Source organism: Peromyscus maniculatus, chromosome 18 (assembly GCF_049852395.1).
Source record: "Peromyscus maniculatus bairdii isolate BWxNUB_F1_BW_parent chromosome 18, HU_Pman_BW_mat_3.1, whole genome shotgun sequence".
NCBI lineage: Eukaryota > Metazoa > Chordata > Mammalia > Rodentia > Cricetidae > Peromyscus > Peromyscus maniculatus.
This window is the reverse complement of record NC_134869.1, coordinates 43,578,597-43,600,101: the sequence shown is the minus strand read 5'-3', so window position 1 is coordinate 43,600,101 and position 21,505 is coordinate 43,578,597. Positions and strand designations below refer to the sequence as shown.

The 21,505-nt window shown below is 49.0% G+C and overlaps 1 protein-coding gene and 1 long non-coding RNA gene across 16 annotated transcripts; one reads left to right on the top strand and one right to left on the bottom strand.

Moving 5' to 3' along the window:
* Positions 1–1,920: 1,920 nt before the first annotated feature.
* Positions 1,921–21,441, top strand: B4galnt1 (beta-1,4-N-acetyl-galactosaminyltransferase 1). Of its 14 annotated transcripts, none has more exons than XM_076554129.1 (12): positions 1,921–1,970; positions 13,618–13,820; positions 14,300–14,518; positions 15,276–15,440; positions 15,543–15,649; positions 16,042–16,082; positions 16,231–16,411; positions 18,634–18,732; positions 18,864–19,054; positions 19,697–19,837; positions 20,047–20,287; positions 20,762–21,441. In XM_076554129.1, exons 3-12 carry the CDS (start codon positions 14,301–14,303, stop codon positions 20,977–20,979), a joined length of 1,602 nt encoding a protein of 533 aa, XP_076410244.1. In that variant the 5' UTR covers positions 1,921–1,970; positions 13,618–13,820; position 14,300; the 3' UTR covers positions 20,980–21,441. The 14 variants fall into 14 exon arrangements, 9 of the variants coding, with proteins under 9 accessions (XP_076410244.1, XP_076410243.1, XP_042119285.1 ...); XM_076554128.1 differs by lacking the exon at positions 1,921–1,970 and adding an exon at positions 2,040–2,193; XM_042263351.2 differs by lacking the exon at positions 1,921–1,970 and adding an exon at positions 12,382–12,521.
* On the bottom strand, positions 12,183–14,416 carry LOC143269186 (uncharacterized). 2 transcript variants are annotated; one of them, XR_013045583.1, is made up of 2 exons: positions 14,278–14,416; positions 12,183–13,024 (listed from the first exon to the last, which is right to left on the bottom strand). It is a non-coding gene; the product is annotated as an uncharacterized LOC143269186 (long non-coding RNA). The 2 variants fall into 2 exon arrangements; XR_013045582.1 differs by having other exon boundaries at positions 14,257–14,372.
* Positions 21,442–21,505: the final 64 nt, after the last annotated feature.

Sequence of the window (21,505 nt, the reverse complement as noted above, 5' to 3'; positions counted from 1 at the left end):
TTTTCAAATGAATTATTACAGTGAACACAAATAAAAAGCAGCATGTTTTCCACATCCCTTACATGATTAAACGTTTTACATATCACAGGTGAAAAACAAATTATCCCAAGAACCCACATACATTCATAGCCAAGCAACTTCTTATAGATAAACCATGTAGGCAAGCAAGATATTCTTCTCAGTCGGGTCTTTTACTGGCAGGCTGCATTTTGCAGTTACAAAGAAAGGGCCAATTGCTTTATTACTTGTCTTCAAAGGTAATCTTATAAGGAATCTTAAAGGAATCACAAACCTAAACTTTCATACATGATATTAAATCTTTGGGGTGCACACCTACTCATCAATAGTTTCTTATAGCAGGAGATTGAGGGCAAAAAACAGGTACAAGGAATTAATCATAACCTTTGGTCATCAACTAGTCCTAGCAAGAAAAGTGCATCAGCTGGTAATAATTGAACCACTTTGTTCTTGTTCCCTGACCTTAAAGAGTTCCTCACTCAACTATGTGCCTTTCTAAAACTTTAGATTGTCTTCATGGGTTTTTCACCTCAAAGCTATTTGACAAAAAAAAATCTTAGTCTAACTTCAAGTAATTTTCAAAGCTTTCTTTCAGCTGTGATGCACTCCAAAACCTGTGAACACAGTTCCCAGCATTAAGCCTAAAAGAATTTAAGCTAGCTGGGCTAACTGGGACTCAATTGTTTTTCTTAATCATTAAACTAGGCCACAGTCTATATGGTTTCTCAATAGAAACTCATGTGTTCTAGCTGTGCGACACTTCCTTGTTTTTATTTATTTATTTATTTATTTATTTATTTATTTATTTATTTATTGGTTTTTCAAGACAGGGTTTCTCTGTGTAGCTTTGTGCCTTTCCTGGAACTCACGTGGTAGCCCAGGCTGGCCTCGAACTCACAAAGATCTGCCTGCCTCTGCCTCCTGAGTGCTGGGATTAAAGGCCTGCGCCACCACCGCCCGACTCCTTGTTTACATTTTTAAGAATCAAGGCTCTATTTAAAATAACATTATTGTTATCATTGAGATAGTCATCTTAGAAATAAATCATCTTCTTTGCCGGGCGGTGGTGGCGCACGCCTTTAATCCCAGCACTCGGGAGGCAGAGCCAGGTGGATCTCTGTGAGTTCGAGGCCAGCCTGGACTACCAAGTGAGTCCCAGGAGAGGCGCAAAGCTACACAGAGAAACCCTGTCTCGAAAAAAAAACCAAAAAAAAAAAGAAAGAAAGAAATCATCTTCATAATAATCCACAGGCAAAAATGCCCAGTAGAACAGGATGCATCCATGAGATAAACACACTACAGTACAGGCAGTGGGGATCTCCCCACACCCATTCACACCATGCCAGATACCAGAGAAAGATGGCAGCATCCAACATGTAAAGGCAGAGAAGCAAAAGACACCCTGGGGTCTGTGGTCTCAGGGCCTTGCCTGTCTGAGACTCACCCATCAGGGAGTTGCCTCCTGGTGGGCTGACACCTTGAACTTCAGTTGCACCTGCTGCAACTCTGTCATGGCAATTAGCAAAGGAGGAATTACCGGTGGGAGAGGGGAACAGGAGAGGACAGTCAGAAGGAGAGAGAATGAATAAGAACAAAGCATAATGCCACAAATGTGTGAAAATGCCACACTGCATGTTGTCTTATATCTTTAATCCCAGCACTCAGGAGGCAGAGGTTGGTGAATCTCTGAGTTTGAGGCCAGCCTGGTCTACAGAGAGTTCCAGGACAGCCTGGGCTATCCAGTGAAACTTCGTTTTTTTTTTTTTTTTTTTTTTAAAGGTTTTAAAAAAGGAAAATGCCACAATGAAGCTATTTATAAACTGAAGGAGGAGGAGGAGGAAGAGGAGGAGGAGGAGGAAGAGGAGGAGGAGGAGGAGGAGAGAAGAAGAAGAAGAAGAAGAAGAAGAAGAAGAAGAAGAAGAAGAAGAAGCAGAAGAAGCAGCATATTCTGGGTTTGTTGCCTCAGTTTTGCTGAGAACAAGAGCTAAGTGTCTCTAGAGGCCAGGCACTGTCACTGTGTTTCTCAGCTGAGTTCTGTTGCTGTCTGGGTGTGTTCTAGTGTGTAGCTGGCCCACATCTGCCCACCCACTAGGTGGCTCCCCCTGCAGTCATCCTCCTGCCTCTGGAGTGCTGGGATTTCAGGTGTACAGCGCCACACCCAGAGAGGAGTGACTGGTAAATAGTTTACTTTGAAAGAATTCCAAACTTAGAAATCAGAAGAATTATCCAGAGTGCACTGAGTATCTAAAAGGAATGTATTACGTGGGTATGATTGCTCAGTGTGGAAGGCGAACATTGGTAAGGAAAGACATAACCTGAAAATAGAAATGTCCGGCTTTATTGTTATGTAGATATTTGACTAAAAGTTACACACAGAATGAATTTGCTTAGCAGCACCCCTGTTCTGTGGCATTTATCTCTTAGCACTACTAACAAGTTCAAGGTCAGTCAGTGACAGCAATGTCTTCTTGAATCACCTCGACCAGCCTTTGCCAAATTTCTTTATTTTGACAATTCCCCTTCTTCTATTTTTCACATTTGTTTTATTATTTTTCTATAATTTTGTGTAATTTAGTACAATATTATCATTCAGTTGTCAATAAAATATAAAATGCGCCTGTTACAGTTGACAGTCGTGTACTATCTAGGTCACACCATATTACTATTTTTTTCTGAACAGTTTTTTTCTTAAAATTTTATTTTTATGTGTATGGTGTCTCACCTATGTGTACAACCGGTGTCCCTGGTGCCCTTGGAGCCAGAAGAAGGTATCGGATCTCTGGAACTGGAGTTACAGGCGGTTGTGAGCCACCATGTGGGTGCTGGGAATTGAACCCAGGTCCTCTGCTCTGAGCCATCTCTCCAGCCCTGTTTTGAACAAGTTGCACACATCATGCTACCTTACTGCCTTACATCTTAGAGTTCCTTTAAGTTTAAGGACAAGGAAATAGTCTTAGATACCAGTTATCAATTTTCGAGAAACCTAACATTTACCCTTTAACATTTATCTTTTAACCAAATTAAACATTTACTAATCTACCATTCTCCTTCTAGCTTTCTCAACTGCCCTCAGCCATTTTCCCCAACTGAGGACCAGGATTCAATCTAAGATCACACGATATTTCCCGCTCACATCTCTCTTGTTACAGGATTCTTAAAACCATTTTGGCCCAGAAGGAGGTTTAAATAACCCCCACGATGACCTGTAGTTTGAACAGACTGCTGACCTCCAAAAGTGCCAGCATTTTTAGTCAGGATTTGCTTCGATGAACTGATCCAGAGCTGAGACCTCATGTTCTCTCTCTCTCTCTCTCTCTCTCTCTCTCTCTCTCTCTCTCTCTCTCTCTCTCCTCTCTCTCTCTTTCTCTCCCTCTCCCCTCCTTTTTCCTCTCCCTCTTTTCCCATCTTGAGATTTATTTAGTTATGTAATGTTTGTTTGTTGAGACAGGGTCTCACTATATAGCCTTGGTTGGCCTGGAACTCATTTGTAGACCAGGCTAACCTTGAACTCACAGAGGTCTGCCTGACTCTGCCTCCCACGTATTGGGATTCTGCCAGTGCCTGTGTCCATGCCAGAGTAACAGCAGGTAGCAATTGAAGTTCAGGTGTCAGGCCACGTGAAGAAAAACTCTGATGGGTATGTCTTGTTCAAGCAGGGCTCCCGAGAATACAGACTCCAGGTTGTCCTCTGCTTCTGCTGTGCCTACATGCTTTTCTCTGGTACCTGATATAATGCATATGTATGTGGGGATCCCCCACTACCTGCATTGTAGTGTGTTTATCTCATGAATACATCTTGATCTTTTGTCTAAATGATCAGTCCTCCTTAAGCTGTATTGTCTAATTGACACAGAGTTTGATGACTATAAATAAAACCAGGATATGTTTCATAACAAAGACCTGTGGTTCCACGAGGCCTGTGAGTCACACTTAGGAGCTGCTTTAGACCACAGCTCAGATTTATGCTTTAGGGAAACATTTGTGTCCAGGAGCCAGGCTGGCTCCTTTAATCTTTATGCTGAGATATGAAGTCAAAGGTTTCTTGTACATCATTAGGTGAAACAAAGATTCAAAAGAGCTTTAGATTAGACCTGATGCCTTGCTAATGGTTTTTCTTAGATAAATGTTTCCAATTTTTAACTCATGAGGACACACAGCTGTTCTGTCTGGCTAGGTTGTAAATACAAAGACAGTCCAATTATTGCTAGCTGGCAAATGATTAAGTCCTTGCACTGATTCCTGACCTCAATTTGTGAAAATATAATCTGACTAGTCAAGGCTACAGAAAATAACGTGACTCTGTAGCCCCAAATGAGGGCTGCCGGTGTTCTTAGATAATCAGGAACTACACACAGGACAAAAAGTACATCTTAAGATTTTAGTATTAGTATGCTGTAGTATCTTCGAAAGTACAGACTTGAGCTGATGCTAAAAACCATACGGTTTGTCTCAGGAAGGTTGGCTTGGGCTTTAATTAGAGGATATACGGTCTCCTTGCCTGGAGACTCAGCACTCGCCAGTTACCCTCTAATTGCAGGGAGTTTGTTCAAAAACGTTTACATAGTCATGGTTTCTATAATCATTCACTTAATTATGGAATGTGCCCTTTGTGTGACTCTGGGATTGCCTCAAAAAGGTTTTGTTGGAATATACAAACTGTAAAACGGCTTGAGAGGCAGGAGCAACAAGAAGATACAACGTGAGGATGCAAAAGAGTAGTGTTGTTGTTTGTTGGTCTTTTTGGGGGGCCCGGCACCCAGCTCCCAAATAAATCATACATGGAGGCTTATTCTTAATTATCAATGCCCGGCCTTAGCTTGGCTTGTTTCTAGCCAGCTTTTCTTATCTTAAATTATCCCATCTACCTTTTGCCTCTGGGCTTTTCCCTTTCTCTAACTTCTGTAAATTTTATTCTTATTTCATAACTTGCTGTGTAGCTGGACCCCGATGGCTTCCTTCTTCTCTGGCTCTAGCTCTTAGGCCTCTCCTCCCAGATTTCCCCCTCTACATATTCTCTCTGCCTGCAGCCCCACCTGTCCTTTCTCCTGCCTTGCTATTGGCCATTCAGTTCTTTATTAGATCATCAGGTGTTTTCCACAGGCACAGTAACACAGCTTCACAGAGTTAAACAAATGCAACATAAACAAAAGTAACACAGCTTAAAATATTCTACTACAGAGTAGTACAACATGATGAGAACAAGATGAGAAAATAAAAAAATAAGGAAATGAAACCATCGAGAGAATATGTGTGGGTGTTTCCCTTCCCTAAAACCCCTCAGAAAAAGTCTTAGTTTAACTATGCTGTGGACTTTCCCTTTCAGCCCTGGCTGCCGCCTGGAAGCTGGCTCTTCCCAGGCTGCAATAGGATTCAAGGTGCGTGACACTATGCCTAGCCTACTTTTGTTCTTAGTTATGAGCTTGTGTGTGTCTCTGTGGATAGCACACATGAGCAGATGTCCACAGAAGCCAGAAGAGGATGTAGGATCCCCTGGAATTGGAGTTACAGGTAATTGTAAGCTACTCAGCCTGGGTTCTGGGAGCCCAATTCCTGTCCACTTGAAGAGAAACAAGTGATCATAACCCTTCCTTGCTGTGGGATGTTCTGTATGTTAAGTGTGTTGCTCTGATTGGTTAATAAATAAAACACTGATTGGCCAGTAGCCAGGCAGGAAGTATAGGTGGGATAAGGAGAGAGGAGAATTCTGGGAACAGGAAGGCTGAGTCAGGGAGACACTGCCAGCCTCCACGATGAGAAGCAGATGTTAAGATACTGGTAAGCCACGAGCCACGTGGCAACTTATAGATTAATAGAAGTGGGTTGATTTAAGACATAAGAACAGATAGCAAGAAGCCTGCCACAGCCATACAGTTTATAAGTAATATAAGTCTCTGTGTTTACTTGGTTAGGTCTGAGCGGCTGCGGGACTGGCAGGTGAGAGAGATTTGTCCTGACCTTGGGCCAGGCAGGACCAAGAAAATTTCAGCTACACTTCCTCATCTCTCCAGACCCTCCCCTGTCCCTTTCTCCTGCAGCGTGTGCTGGGAGTAAGGTTTTAGTGCAAACACAGCCCATGTTGGTAGGTCCCGGTAGAAGTGCCTTAGCCATCTTTAATCTAGAAGTTTCTCAGTCTTTCTTTGAAAAATGACTGGCATTAAAAAAAAAATACAAGTTAGTTTATATTTATACAGATATGTATGTACATCTATTTCCCCTCATTAAGCCTGTCTTTATCTTTCCTACTTAGAATCAAGCTAACTACGCCCAGACAGAACTCTGTACTACACTCTGTCTTTGTCAGGGTAGCTTCCAAATCCCGACACGGAGACTTATTATTAGTTCTGAATGCTCAGCCTAGCTTAGGCTCATTTCTGGGTAGCTCTTTTAACTTAACCTCTTTCTCTTCGTCTATGTTTTGCCTCAGGGCTTTTTACCTTTTCTTCTTTCTGTCTATCTTACTTTCTGGCTGTCTCTATGTTGGCTGACTGGCTTCTGACCCTGGGTGTGTTCCTTCTTCTCTTCCCAGTTCTCTTCCCCCGTTCTCTCCTCTCTTCTTCCTCCTCCTCTGGAGCCTAGATTTCCTCTCCTGTTTGTCCGCTCTGCATGCCAGCCCCGCCCATCCCTCTCCTACCTAGCTATTGGCCGTTCAGCTCTTTATTAGACCAATCAGGTGCCTTAGGCAGGCAAGGTGAAACAAATGTTACACATCTTTGCATAGTTAAACAAATGCAGCATAAACAAAAGTAACACACCTGTACACAGTTAGAGTAACAGTCTGCAGTATAAACAAATGGAACACATCTTTGCCTAGTTAAAGTCATATTCCACAACAAATAAGCCAGTCAGAAGGGGCTTTCTGGAGCTGGAGATATAGTACTTGCCTAATGTTCTAGAAGCCCTGGGTTTAATCCTCAATGCCACAAGGATTAAAACATCATAAAAATGTATAGATCCTGCTCTTAATAAAATTTCCTCTTTAATTAACAATCATTTATTCATCTTACTGTAACTGGTTTTTACTGTGGTAGTTATAAAGTAGCCATTCACAACTCCACCCACTCCACACTTATCAGCCGGCATCCACCCTTTCCCTACGCCTAACTCTGTCTCTCTGGTGCTAGACTTACAATAGCACTGGCACCATGCCCAGCCAGATTCTTAATTTTTTCCTTCAGTTTAGGCTAATAGATTCATATTTTCCAATAATTCACATTTCATTCTTATTGTGAATTATTTTTATGCTAAAACTGTCATAATATCCAACTAGTACCAGTCTCGTGAAGCTGCCTTCACACTGAGCCATATATATATATATATAACCATTATATATGATATATATATAACCATTATATATGACATATATCATAATACATATCATATATAATCATTTTTAGTTAAAAACTTTTAGCTTTTTTATTTTATATATATAGATATTTTGCCCATGTTATATAAGTGTACCTCTTGCATGCCTGGTGTCCTCGGAGGCCAGATGAGGGTGTCAGATCCCCTAGAACCACAGGGGATGTGGTGCCTGCCATGTGGGTGCTGGAAATTGAACCGGAGTCCTCTGGAAGAGCATCCAGTGCTCTTACCCACTGAGGGGTCTTTCTAGCCCCTCCCATCATTTTTTTTTAAAAAAGATTCTCTTCAAAGTTTTAATAATTTGTGTGTGTGTGTGTGTGTGTGTGTGTGTGTGTGTGTGTGTGTGTGTAGGTCAGATGACAATCTGCAGGAATTATTTCTCTCCTTCTACTACTGTGAGGGACCTGGGGATCAAACTGGAGTCATCAGTGCCTTTAGCCCAGCAGGCCACCTCTAGACCAACCTGAATAATTCTTCTTCATCTACTCCTCCTTTTCCTCCTCCTCCCCCTCCTCTTTTTCCTCCTCCTCTCCCTCCTCCCCCCTCCTGCTTTTCTCCTCCTCCTCCTTCCCCTCCTCCTTCTTTTCCTCCTCCTCCTCTTCTTCCTCTAAAGATGTTTTCATGTGTCTAAGTGTTTTGTTTACATAGTTGTTTGTGCACCCACATGCACACCTGGTGTCCAAGGAGGCCGACCCCGTGGAGCTGGAGTTACGGATGATAATTCTATGTGAGTTATTGGAACTAACCCTGGTCCTCTGCAAGAGCAGCCAGTGCCCTTATCCACTGGGAGCCTCCGCTCTGGACTCTTTCTTTCTTTCTTTCTTTCTTTCTTTCTTTCTTTCTTTCTTTCTTTCTTTCTTTCTTTCTTTCTTTTTTAGAGTTAGCCAGTGCTCTTATCCACCGGGAGCCTCCGCTCTGGACCCTCTTTCTTTCTTTCTTTCTTTCTTTCTTTCTTTCTTTCTTTCTTTCTTTCTTTCTTTCTTTCTTTCTTTCTTTTTTAAAGTAATCATTATTTTTCTCGAATTCTAGGTTCATATTTAACTTTTCCTGTCTCAGTCTTTGACTAAAACCTGGAATGAGTCCTCCAAAGAACTTGTTTGTCTTTATGGGAAATATAATGCAGGGCCTGGAAAGATGGTTTGGTTTCCGGCACCCACATGGTGGCTCAGAACCATCCAACTCCAGTCCCTGGGATCTGACACCTCTTCTGGTCTCCACAGGCATCAGGGACACACATGGTGAACAAGCATAGATGCAGGCAAAACATCCCGACACTAAAATAAAGTAAAATAAAACCTCCGAGGCCAATGAGACAGCATGGTAAAGGTACTTCCTGCCAAGCCTACGTTCCATCCAGGGAACTCAAGTAGAACGGCAGAGCAGACATTCTCAACCTGTCCTCTGAGCTCCACGTTGGTGTGCGGCACACTCACCGGTGTGCCCACATGAGCACACACACTAATGAATGTAAAAAGAAAAATTACGTGCCCTTTAGAAAAGCCTGTTTATGACAATCTATCACCTGCAGACGGAAGTCCAATAGTTAAAAAGTCAGTCTTTACAATCTTGAGTCCAGCCTGTGCTTACATTTGTCTTAGTCCAAATAATACTTCCTCTCCCTAGTGACTAAATATTTAACTCCAGACAGGATTGCTTGATCCAGTTGTTTAGAAAGGAAGGCTGTGCATGTCACTGGCTTTACTATTACAAGCAGTAATATTCTTACGGAACAGAGAACCCTAAAAGTAAGATCATTCCAGGAGTAATGAACACAACAGACCTTCCACTGCCTTTTTCCCATTTGATAAGAATTTGATGTCTTCTCTAATATAAATCCCCTTCTTATTGTTTAAAAAAAATTATTCTGCCAGGGTGGGTGGTGCACACCTTTAATTCCAGCACTCAGGAGGCGGAAGCAGGCGGATCTCTGTGAGTTCGAGGCGAGCCTGGGCTACAGAGTGAGTTCCAGGACAGCCAGAGCTGTTATACAGAGATAAACCCTGTCTCCAAAAAATGATTCATTTTATTTTATGTGTGTGAGCGATGCCTACATGTGTGGCTGTGCCCTAATGCAGCTTGGTACCTGAGGACAGGAGAGGGCATTGGATCTCCTGGGACTGGAGTTACTAAGAGTTATGAGTGGCCAAATGGGAGCTGGGAATCAAACTCAGGTCCTTTGGGAGATCTGCCAGTGATCATAACCACTGAGCCACCTCTCCAGCCCCCTCAAGAGCATTTTTTAAGAGCATATATTTGCCCAGGCTGTTTCTAAACTCTCAGACTCAAGTGATCCCCTTACTTTGCTCTCTTGAGTAGCTGGGAACCCAAACACTGTAAATTTTATTGTCTTTGATATCGTTAGGTATGTTTTGTGGCTGAAGGCATTCATCACTGAGAGATGTGTCCAACCTCCTGATATTTTCTTTAAAGTTCACACTTGAGATCCATAAAACTGAATTACAAGGAAAAAAGTTTCCAACACTTATGTTTTAATTAAGCTTATGATTTTGTATTGGATGGCATTCCTAGCCATCTGTGGTGCGTCGTGCTTGGAGACAGTGTCATATACTGGCTACCTGGCTGGACACGGAGGCAACCTGTCAAGTTCTAATCTTAATCTTGCCCTTTCTCAGCGAAGCAATTCCTGTTTCCTCGTTTAGAGAATGAGACAGAAGCGCTTTCATTGTGGGATTGTTAGTTGTTACTGCATAAATAACCGAATGCTTAGAATGTTTGGCACAAGGAAAGAGGCGACTGTTTAGCTAGGTGTTGTTTATAATTCAAAACAACATCATTGTGTGTGTGGTGTGTGTGTACACGTGTGATCTGTCTCTCTGTGTGTCTGCATGTGGGTATGTGCACTTGCAAAGGAAGACATTGAATGCCCTGGAACTGGAGTTACAGGCAGTTGTGAGAAGTACCACATGGGTGATGGGAACCAAACTCAAATTCTTTGCAAGAGTGACAAGCGTTTTTGTTTTTTTTTTTTTTGTTGTTGTTGTTGTTGTGTGTGTGTGTGTGTATGTGTTGTTTGGACTCACAGAGGTCCTCCACCTCCTGAGCTCTCAGATTAAACATGTGCACCACGACCACTCCAGGGAGCCACCAAGGCATCTCCCCAGCTCCAGCTTCAGTTTGCTTACTTGTCTTTATTTAGGTGGCCTTGGGGATGGAGCCTTGTGAATGTTAGGCAAGTCCTCCATCAGAGATCTCCGTCTTCGGTTCTCTTTACTTTTGATTGACGGAGCCTCACTACTTTGCTTAGGCTGGCCTTAAACTCACTGTGCAGCCCAAGATATCCTCCAACTTCTCATCCTCTTGCTTCAGCCTCCTGAGAAGCCGGTGGTGTTCTAGGCCTGTGACATCAGGGCCAGGGCATCTTTTTAGTTTAATCCTGATTTTTGTTACAGTAAGCGTAGGTTGACTGTATTAGGTTGGGTATCAGTGATGCTGCCAGATGATACACAATGAAGCATGTAATTTGACATGGTTAAAATATTTTCAAATATATATTTAATTACTAAATATGAATACATAACACTTACTAAAAGTAAGTACAAGCTAAGCTTTAAAGAGATTTTGGTCGAACCGGGCGGTGGTGGCGCACACCTTTAGTCCCAGCACTCGGGAGGCAGAGCCAGGCCGATCTCTGTGAGTTCGAGGCCAGCCTGGGCTGCAGAGTGAGATCCAAGATAGGCACCAAAACTACACAGAGAAACCCTGTCTCAAAAAAAAACAAACAAAAAAAAGAGAGAGAGAGAGAGAGAGAGAGAGAGATTTTGGTCACTAGTGATCATGGAGGATTAGAAATTGTCACAAATTCTTTGAACCCACACTGACCTGACCAAGGGGTTTATTTTTATTACTTATTAGAGAGAGAACATGGACATCTAACTCACATGATCACACCTGAGTAGCAAGTGCTTTTACTGGCTGAACTACCTTGCCGGCCCCAAAGGTGACATTTAGTGACTTCTTGAATCCGGGTTAGCCAGTGTACCTGTCACTTTTCTCTTGCTGTGATAAAATGCCATGACTAAGAATGACTTAAGAAAGGGCTTATTTGAGCTTGTGGCTTCTGGGAAATATGAGTCCGTTGTGGTGGGTAGGCATGGTAACAGGAGCAGGGAAATGATCACACCTCAACCAAGAAAAATGAAGCAGAACGTGATCTGCAGGCGGGGTGAGGCTACAAACCCCCAGTGAGGGGCTTCCTCCCCCAAAGCTGTACCCCCTCCCCAGACAGGGTCATCAGCTGGAGACCAAGTGTTCGAATACCTGAACTGATGGAAGGCCTTCCTCGTCCAAACCTCCACGGCCTAACCAATTGTTTCAACACATAAACATAGGCACATGTATGCACATGTATGAGGAACATGTGTGTGCTTTCTATGAGATTTTCATATGTAGGGAAAATCTATGAAAAATCTCAAAAGAACAAATATTCTATCACTGAGCTTAACCCTCTAGCCTCGTGTGTGTGTGTGTGTGTGTGTGTGTGTGTGTGTATCTATGTGAGTGTACGCCACATGTGTCTGTACCTGAGGAGACCAGAAGGGGGCATCAAACCCCTGGTGTTTGGAGTTAACAGGCAGTTGTGAGTCACCCAACATGAGTGCTGGGAATCAAACCGCTGAACCATTTCTCCAGGTATTGTGTTTTTTTTGACAAGTCTCCCTAATGTGGCCCAGACCAAAAAATCTCGCTAGTCCTCCAGCTTCTGCCGCCACAGTGTTAGGAGTACAGACATGTACCACTAAGTCTGTGTTACTCCCACTGGTTGAGAATAAGACCGCTACAGGTTTTTTTGAAATTTGTAGTAAGCTTTAATCAAATACTAGCCAGGATGATAAGACTCTGACCAGGTCCATTCCAGGGTTCCCAGAAAATGGCCACGAGCTACATCGTCTAGGCAAACCCACAAGGCTTCGTACTTCCCACCTCCGTCCAATCAGGGGCCAGCATACATCCTGAGGCCCTTCCTAGGTACCTCTCGTCTAGGAGTGATCGAACACTTCCGGTGTAGTTGGGTGGTCAACCAAATTTGTTTAGGGAAGTGAAAACATGTGGCTTGTTATCGTACATGAACAGCAGGCTCCAGCATCTCGGGAAGTATCAGGCCTTGGGTGAGGGACTTACAGGTTAGAGGCATTTTGTTTGTTTGTTTTATGGATCTCTTGGGCACAGTGATTAAGACTCAAAACATAACTTTGGTTCTCACACCAGACGACTATCAAGTATTTTTTATATAGGCAGTATGTTGATATTTCCCTTTACCGCTTGCTTAGGGGAGGGCTTCCAACTGTATATAAAAAAAAAAAGTCCTTGATTTATTTTAAAGTTTTTGTCATTTAACTTTTGATCTGGAAATTTTGGTTTAAGAGGGGTGGAATTTCCCATTTTTCCCCAGCAGACGCACATGGTTCTTTCAAGAGTCCCCTATCTTACATTGTGTGTGTGGTCAGGACAGGAAACGTCCGTTTGCAGCACATTTTTTCCATCAGGTTCTCCCCGTTTTTGCATGAAATTTTGATCCTTCTGAGAACCGTAGGCTTTTAACTCTGGCCCGTCAGGAGTCCACCTATGGCCTATATGTGAAAGGACCACTTCTCGCCTGACCCTTTCCCGAGGATCCCCTTCAAGTCTGTACCAAGAAGCAGTTAGTTAGGGGGAGGTAGACCATGCAGAGCATAACGGCTTACCTCAGTTGATTGCTCGGAATTCGGAGAAGAGGGGCGGGAGGGGGGGTGACCATCTTTGTTAACATAGGCAGTGTTTATCTCCAGGGATGTCTGGTTTCCTTAATCCCATCCTACCCACTCAAGTTTTCCTTGAGGTTAGAACACACGGCCCCACCTCCGGCCTGCTGTACCCAATCGTCGTCCCTAGGCGACACACAGAGCGAATGGGGAAATGACGGGGGCCGTGAACCGTTACGGAGACGTAGCGGTTTGGGGGGCGAAGGGATGAGGGCCAGAGAGACAGGGACCTTCCAGCCAGGGCTCCCGGGCCGAGCAATCTCCTCTGCGCCCGCCAGAAGGCGCCGCGGCGCTCGCCAAACCCGCGCAGAGCCGGAGCCTCTGCCGCATCCATCCCGGGAGCCGCGCTGCGGTGGTGCGAGCCGGGGCGGGGGCCGGCGCCCTCCGCTGCCTGCGAGCGCGACTCGGTGCCAGGGCTGCCCGGCTTTGTTGCTGGGGCCGGGGCGCGGCAGATCTACGACTCGGTTCTCCCCGGCAGGAAACGTCCAGCACCACCCCCACGCCTCGGTCTACAAAGCCCCGGTGTCCGCAGGCGGGAGGAGCCGGATCCCCTACGCTGTCAGGCTCCAGCCCGGCTCCCGCATCAGGCCGTCCCCGGCCTCATGAGGACCCCCCGGCCGGGGCGGAGAGCCGGGCGCCGCCCGGACCGCGATCTTGCCGCGGCCTTGGAGCGTTAGACAGGTCAGTGCGCTCGAGCGCCCCGCGGCCAAGGTGTGGGCTGGAGCGGCCCCCCGCGCGTCGTCCCGGTGGCGCACCGAGGCCACCCGAGGGTCACCGAGGCCCGGGCACCCGCAGGCACGGGCGCGATACGGTGCTTTCCCTGGCAGGCCAGGTGTGCAGCCGCCCCCCCGCCCCGGCAGCACCCCGGCCCGGGTAAGGCGCGTGGGGGTGGGGGTGGGGGTGGAGTCCCCAGGGCCCAAGCGCCCAAGGTGTGGCGTGTCACCATGCCGGACCTCTGGTGTGTGCGGAAGCTCAGATGTGAGAGAGAGGCGGAAGAAAGGAGGCCCCGGAGACCCCAGCGTAGGGAAGGGATGTGCGCCCTGCTGAACGGAGATGGGTGGCCTCGGAAACCTGCGCCACCCTCCGAGGCAGCGGAATGGAAAGACCCAGCCCTCACCTTCCTCCAGCCCCTGGTCACCTCTCATCCTCCCCTATCTTAGGATGCGGCTGGGCCGCCGGGCCCTCTGTGCGCTGGTCCTGCTGCTCGCCTGCGCCTCGCTGGGGCTCCTGTACGCCAGCACCCGAGACGCGCCCAGTCTCCCGAACCCTCTGTCTCTGTGGTCGCCCCCACAAGGTCCCCCGAGGCTCGATCTGCCAAACCTTGCCCCTGAGCCCCGCTACGCGCACATCCCGGTCAGGATCAAGGAGCAAGTGGTGGGGTGAGTGCTGATCGCGGCGAGGTGGCGGCAGAGCAGAGCTTGCTGGAGGGGAAGTGGGGGGGGGGGTTTGCCTGGGAGCTTTTGTTTCCTCCAGGGCTGGACTTGGATGCTGCTGACTGGTGGGTGCAGTGAAGCGGGAGGTGGAGAAGGTTGCCGAGGCTTGAACTAGGGGGGAGGGAACAGCAAATCTACCCTCCTTGAACCTTGTCACCGCCATTGGGGTGTGGGAGGATGTTCAGGCAGGGGAGCACCCCAGAGACTGCCTGCTTCTTGACTTAGACTTGAGATGACAGAAGGGTTCCTGAGTGGCGGCTAGGTCGACCTCAGTAATTGGTTCTTCTCCACACCTCTATAAAGCCCAGATACAAGGGATAAGCCTCTCTCGTCTGTGGTCCCCCCCACACACCTTGGGGTCTATTTGAAGAGCAGTGTTTTTTTTTTTTGTTTTTTTTGTTTTTTTTTTTTTTTTTGGTTTTTCGAGACAGGGTTTCTCTGTGTAGCTTTGCGCCTTTCCTGGGACTCACTTGGTAGCCCAGGCTGGCCTCGAACTCACAGAGATCCGCCTGACTCTGCCTCCCGAGTGCTGGGATTAAAGGCGTGCGCCACCACCGCCCGGCTTGAAGAGCAGTGTTTAAGGGGAAAGGCACCACATGGGAAGAGTTGAGGGATCCAAGTGCGGGGGTGCTTTGCGTTTTGTGAGATCAACGGAGCCGGAGCCGGGGAGCCTCGCTCTCAAGACCCTTTCTCCTCACTCCAGGCTGCTGGCTCATCACAACTGCAGTTGTGAATCCAGGGGAGGGAGCTTTGCCTTCCCATTCCAGAGACAGGTTCGAGCCGTCGACCTCACTAAAGCCTTTGACACTGACGAGCTGAGGGCTGTCTCTGACGCCCGGGAGCAGGAATACCAGGCCTTCCTTGCAAGGTGCCAGTGAGAAAGTCTTCGGGAGGGTGTGTGTGTGGGGGGAGGGGGTCCGTTAGTGAGATCTCTCCTCCTGACCCCTTTGTCCCTCCCTCTCTACTGCAGGAGCCAATCCCTGGCCGACCAGCTGCTCATAGCCCCGGCCAATTCGCCCTTACAGTATCCCCTGCAGGGCGTGGAGGTCCAGCCCCTCAGGAGCATCTTGGTGCCAGGTAGAGAAGGAAGGTCTTAGGGGTGAGCTGGGCTGGACTAGGCTGGATGAAAAGAAATGGGGGTGAAGACCTCTGATAAGGGGGCTCAGGAGGTGGGAGGTGAGGACAGACTCTGTCGGGAATTGCAGAACACCCGGGACATTTGTGAAGAGGAGTCCCTTCTTTGGTAGCTGAGCAAGGGCTGGCGAGATAGGCAGGACAAGGCCCGGGAGAAATCTCTCTGATGGGAAGGAGTTGAAAAAGCAGTCCCTCTAGGGTGCGCTGTACTAGGCCTCCCCAGGAGAGGTGGGCATGAAGTTCTGTGCGGCGGGCCACAGGGTGGGAAGGAGAGAGTAAACCATCAAGAATGCAGGGCAGCCTGCGTAACCCCGGCTCCCCATCCTTCCTCCCAGGGCTAAGTCTGCAGGAAGCTTCTGCTCAGGAGGTCTACCAGGTGAGAGCAAACAGCGAAGGAAGAGGCCGGGTGGGCATGAGGGGTGACAGACCCGCCCAGAGAGAGGCGGAGATCAAAAAAAAAGGGGGGGGGCAAGAGGTGGGTAGGTAGGGGGGTCTAACCCTGCTCTCTCTCAATCCCCGGCCAGGTGAACCTGAGTGCTTCCCTAGGCACCTGGGACGTGGCAGGGGAAGTGTCGGGGGTGACTCTCACTGGAGAGGGACAGACAGACCTCACCCTCGCCAGCCCAGGTCTGGATAGACTCAACCGGCAGCTGCAGCTGGTCACCTACAGCAGCCGAAGCTACCAGGCCAACGCGGCGGACAGAGGTGCGAGGCCTGGGGAGGGGAGGCTGAAGGAACAGAAAGAACCCAGGGAATCTTTCGAGAGCAAGTGATAGAGGGTGTGGGAGGCACTCCAGCAGTGGCTAGAATTGCCGAGACCGGCCGTGAATGTAGCGAGTGGGCCGGCCGTGCCAGGGCCCGGAGAAGGAGCCTTTGTGTGTCTGGGGCCAAAACAGGCCAGAGGGAAACCAGAGCCCCGGGCGTGGCCCAGCTTCTGCCCATCATTCCACCATTGTGGCTCCAAGAAGTGACTGACCTCTGCATCTGCCTGGAACATTCTTCCCCAAGATTTTGTCACAGCTGGCTCTTTCCCAACATCTGCATCTGTGCCCAGATGTCTCCTCTTTGCTTAAGGCAATGTTCCTTACCTCACTCACCAGTACCAGAACTAAACCTAGACTTTTCTTTTTACTTGACCTAAAACTAGAATGTTGTTGTGTAATATGGGCAATTTACTTTGGTTGTTCAAATCTTAGATGGTATTTTAATAAAATAAAATAAAAAAATCCAGAGCCAGATATCAGGGTGAAAGCTGAAAGATCAGAGAAGCAGAGCAGCCAGCCACTAGTTCTTTTTTTTTTTTTTAAAGATTTATTTATTTATTATATATACAGTATTCTATCTGCGTGTATGCCTGCACTCCAGAAGAGGGCACCAGATCTCATTAGGTGGCTGTGAGCCACCATGTGGTTGCTCGGAATTGAACTCAGGACCTCTGGAAGAGTAGCCAGTGCTCTTAACCTCTGAGCCATCTCTCCAGCCCCAGCCACTAGTTCTTACCTCTATGATATCCTCAGCCTAAAGAGAGTTGAGTTCCTGTTTCCTCTCGCCTTATATACCTTTCTCTGCCCTGCCATATTACTTCCTGGGATTAAAGGCGTGTGTGCTTCCCAAGCAAAGGCATGAGATCTCAAGTGCTGGGATTAAAGGTGTGTGCCACCACTGCCTGACCTCTAAGTCTAACCTAGTGCCTGGCTCCGTCCTCTGATCCTCAGGCAAGTTTATTAGGGTACACAATATATCACCACATCCTTTTCTGCGCCTAAGTTTCCTGTCCTAGGAATTTTTTTTGTGTGTGATATATATTTTTTATTTTACAATACCATTCAGTTCTACATATCAGCCATGGGTTCCCCTATTCTCCCCCCTCCCACGCCCTCCCCTTACCCCCAGCCCACCCTCCATTCCCACCTCCTCCAGGTTGTCCTAGGAATTTATGTAATGGAGTTACCATGAGGATTAAGTGGCTTCATCGATTTAGAACACATCTTCAATTTTTTTTGTTTCGTTGTTGAAGCCAGCTCCTTTCACGTGGCTCTGGCTGGCCTCAAACTCACTGTTCAGCTGACCTTGACTCCTGGTCCTCAAGCTTCTACCCCCCAGGATTACAGGTGTGTGCCACCACCTCCAACGTACAGAGGATTTTACAGCTGTGTAGCACAGAGCCAAGTATAGTGGTCCATGCCTGCATCTTAGTGCTTGGGAAGCCTCGGCGGGAAGGTAGAGAGTTCAAGGGTAGACCAGTCTACCCTTGTAGTATGCATATATGTATATGCATGTAGCAAATGCTTAGTAAAGATTAACTTTTAAAAACGTTAGCTTTTAGCTAGACACAGCAAAGCTCCCCTATAATCCCAGCACTCAGGAATTTGAGGCAGGCAGGGGAATTGCCTCAGGGTTGAAACCAGCCTGGGCTACATAAGCAGGGCCCAGTCTCCAGAAGCCAAAAAGGGAAAAAGAAGAAGAGGAGGAAGAGGAGAAGGAGGAAGTTGTTCCATTGTCTTTGTCCCACCTCCTAAACTGTCAGTTTCTGGGCAGGAAATGTAGCTCAGTGGGCAGCGTGCTTGTCTAGCAAGCACAAGACCATGGGCTCAGTCCTCAGCACTGCACAGAACTCTGCTGGTGTCTCACTGGGAGACGCCTGTAGGAAATAACACCTGTAATCTCATTCAACAGGCAGAGGCAGGAAGTTCAAGGTCATCCTCGCTCGGTGGTAGAGTACTTGCCGAGCATTCATTAGGCTCTAAATTCAATTCCCACCACCACCAAACAACAAAACGTAGGTTCCACGGAAGTCAGAGCTCTATGTTCTTGCCCACCAAGGTCTGGAAAGGCAGAATGCAGAACAGGGATTTAAATCCTGGGTCCGCTGAAAAGCGAATGTTCTTGTAGTCTTAAGGGCCCAATTGCACGTCCTTTCTTCCCAGTCCGGTTCTCCACCAAGGGACATGAAGCCGTCTTCACCATCCGCATAAGACATCCTCCCCAGCCCCGGCTGTACCCGCCTTCATCTCTGTCCCAGGGAGGTGAGGCTCGCGGGATTAGGGAAGTAAAGAAGGGGTTGGCCCTGGGAGGGGCTGCGTTTCCACTTCTCCTTCCCATTTTTTTTTTTCTTTTCTTTTTTCTTTCTGCTCCCACCCCTGCGTCTTGCTTTCAGCCCAGTACAACATCAGTGCTCTGGTTACCATAGCCACCAAGACCTTTCTTCGTTATGATCGGCTGCGGGCGCTCATTGCCAGCATCCGACGCTTTTACCCCACGGTCACCATCGTCATCGCCGACGACAGCGACAAACCGGAGCGCATTAGCGACCCCCACGTGGAGCACTATCTCATGCCCTTCGGCAAGGTGCGCAGCCTGCAGAGCTGAACCGGGGCGCCAGGGGACTCTGGGAAGGGGGCGTGCCCTCAGACTCCTGCAGCTTGCTGGGTAGTGATTAAGGACCACCTGCCTCAGAAACAAGTGTGCGCCTATTGTAAGGGACCCTGGGATCAGGAATCTTGCCTGTCTTATTCGCTCTGCGTTCTTGAAATGGTGCTTCATACCTATAAAAATTAGAACCAATCGAAGGAGGCACGCAGGAATTAAATGCCATTTCAAGACCCTTCCCCAAAAGACTCAAGATCTTTAGGAAGAGAGGTGGGAACCTGCGGATTCAAAACAAAACAAAACTAGTTTCTGGTCACCCGAAAGTACTCAAAAGTCTAGAGAGGAGGCGGGCCGTGGTGGCGCACGCCTTTAATCCCAGCACTCGGGAGGCAGAGCCAGGCGGATCTCTGCGAGTTCGAGGCCAGCCTGGGCTACAGAGTGAGTTACAGGACAGGCTCCAAAGCTACACAGAGAAACCCTGTCTCGAAACACCTCCCCGCCCCCCCAAAAAAAAAAACGGCTAGCGGGGTACGGCCTGTTTAGATGGTCAGGGGAGAGGGAGAGAGACGGCGGACTTTTCCTGCTTCTACAGACTCCCCAACCATAATCCAACTCTCCTAGGGTTGGTTCGCAGGTCGGAACCTGGCGGTGTCCCAAGTAACCACCAAATACGTGCTGTGGGTGGACGACGACTTTGTCTTCACGGCGCGCACGCGGCTGGAGAAGCTTGTGGACGTGCTGGAGAGGACGCCCCTGGACCTGGTAGGGAGGGGCGCGGCGGGTGGGGCGGGAGAGCGAGCGGCCCGGTCCTCCTCGGGTGAAGTAGGTCTCGGGGGGGGGGGGGGGGGGACAGTCCTGGGTCCTGTGGTGCCGGGGCACGTAGGGCCAGGGTGGGGCACGGGGCGCAGACAGGAAGCACCCTGCTCCTGGGGGAGCTAGCCTTAACCGGAGCATCCTCTCACTCCCGGCAGGTTGGGGGCGCCGTGCGGGAGATCTCGGGCTTCTCTACCACCTACCGGCAGCTGCTGAGCGTGGAGCCGGGCGCCCCGGGCCTCGGGGACTGCCTCCGGCAAAAGCGCGGCTTCCACCACGAGCTCGTTGGCTTCCCGAGCTGCGTGGTCACCGACGGCGTGGTCAACTTCTTCCTGGCGCGCACAGATAAAGTGCGCGAGGTGGGCTTTGACCCGCGCCTCAACCGGGTGGCACACCTGGGTGAGTGGCGCCCCCTCCTGGCAAGGCCTGGGAAGGACCTGGCGCGGCTTCTGGGCGGGGCCCCCGCGAGGCTGCACCTGCCCACCGCCCCCATGCCCCCGGATGCTAGGGCAGTTCTGGGGGACTGGGGTGTTACCGAGGTTTGCATCTGAGCTAAAAACAAAAAACCCCCGAAACCTCCACTTTCTTCTGCCTGACATCGCGTTTACGCCTCAGACGGCACAGATGCAGGTCGGCCTCGACCTCCCCTCCAGCGCCAAGGTCACCCTCACTGCGGGCGGCGTCCCCAGGTTCAGACCCGCTCCGAGGAGGGGGTCTGGGGCTGATCGAAATGAGCTCCCCTTTACAAGCGTCCTTCGTGACCGAGTCTTGGCACCGCCGCCCTCCGAGCCCTCGGCTTCAGCTCTCCCTGGGAGCCGGCCTTTGCCGCCCTCGGGAGCCTTAACCGCCTGCTCTCCCCCACCCTCACCCCAGAATTCTTCCTGGACGGACTCGGTTCCCTCCGCGTGGGCTCCTGCTCTGACGTGGTTGTGGACCATGCCTCGAAGGTGAAGCTGCCGTGGGTGTCCAAGGACGCGGGGGCTGAAACGTACGCCCGCTACCGTTACCCGGGATCCCTGGACCAGAGTCAGGTGGCCAAACTTCGTCTGCTCTTCTTCAAGCACCGGCTTCAGTGCATGACCGCCGAGTGACGGCCGACTTGGGCCTTCCCTCCGTCAGGCTGGGCCTGCCTCCTTGTCCCCCCGCCAGGACATTTCCAGCAACCCCTGACCCCTGACCCTCTCTTTCTACCGACCTGATCCCTAACAGGGGCTTGTCCTGGTGACAACCCTGCCTCTCCGTGAGTGACCAGAGGCCTGATGGAGCCATAACCTCCCCCCACAGCCAGTGCCAAGTCCTCCCCCAACCCCATCCCTATGGGGCGGGAAATGGGGGCGGATTTCCTACTTTCCAAGTGCCAAAGAGCCCAGAAGGACTCTAAGACCCTCAAGTGGAAACACTCTCACCTCCTGAGGGGGCAGGGAAACTCCCAATTGTGCAACCCCACCCCAGCTCCGGATCCAGCACCGTGTGGGCCGGCTTCAACACCCGCCCCCCACAGAAAGCGCTGTGGCAGGAGTTCTGTGGAGCTGGTGAACACACGGTGAAAGCCATTTTTTAATCATGTCTCTGCTGTCCTTTGGGAATGGTGTGGCTGTCGGGGGGGGGGGGGGCGAC

Excerpts from the sequence above, each read along its gene's own strand:
- B4galnt1 (XM_076554126.1), top strand. The coding sequence starts at position 13,169 with ATGTCTGGTTTCCTTAATCCCATCCTACCCACTCAAGTTTTCCTTGAG. Across the intron at positions 15,441-15,542 it reads TACCAGGCCTTCCTTGCAAG|GAGCCAATCCCTGGCCGACC; the intron begins GTGCCAGTGAGA and ends TCTCTACTGCAG. Across the intron at positions 20,288-20,761 it reads CAACCGGGTGGCACACCTGG|AATTCTTCCTGGACGGACTC; the intron begins GTGAGTGGCGCC and ends CCCTCACCCCAG.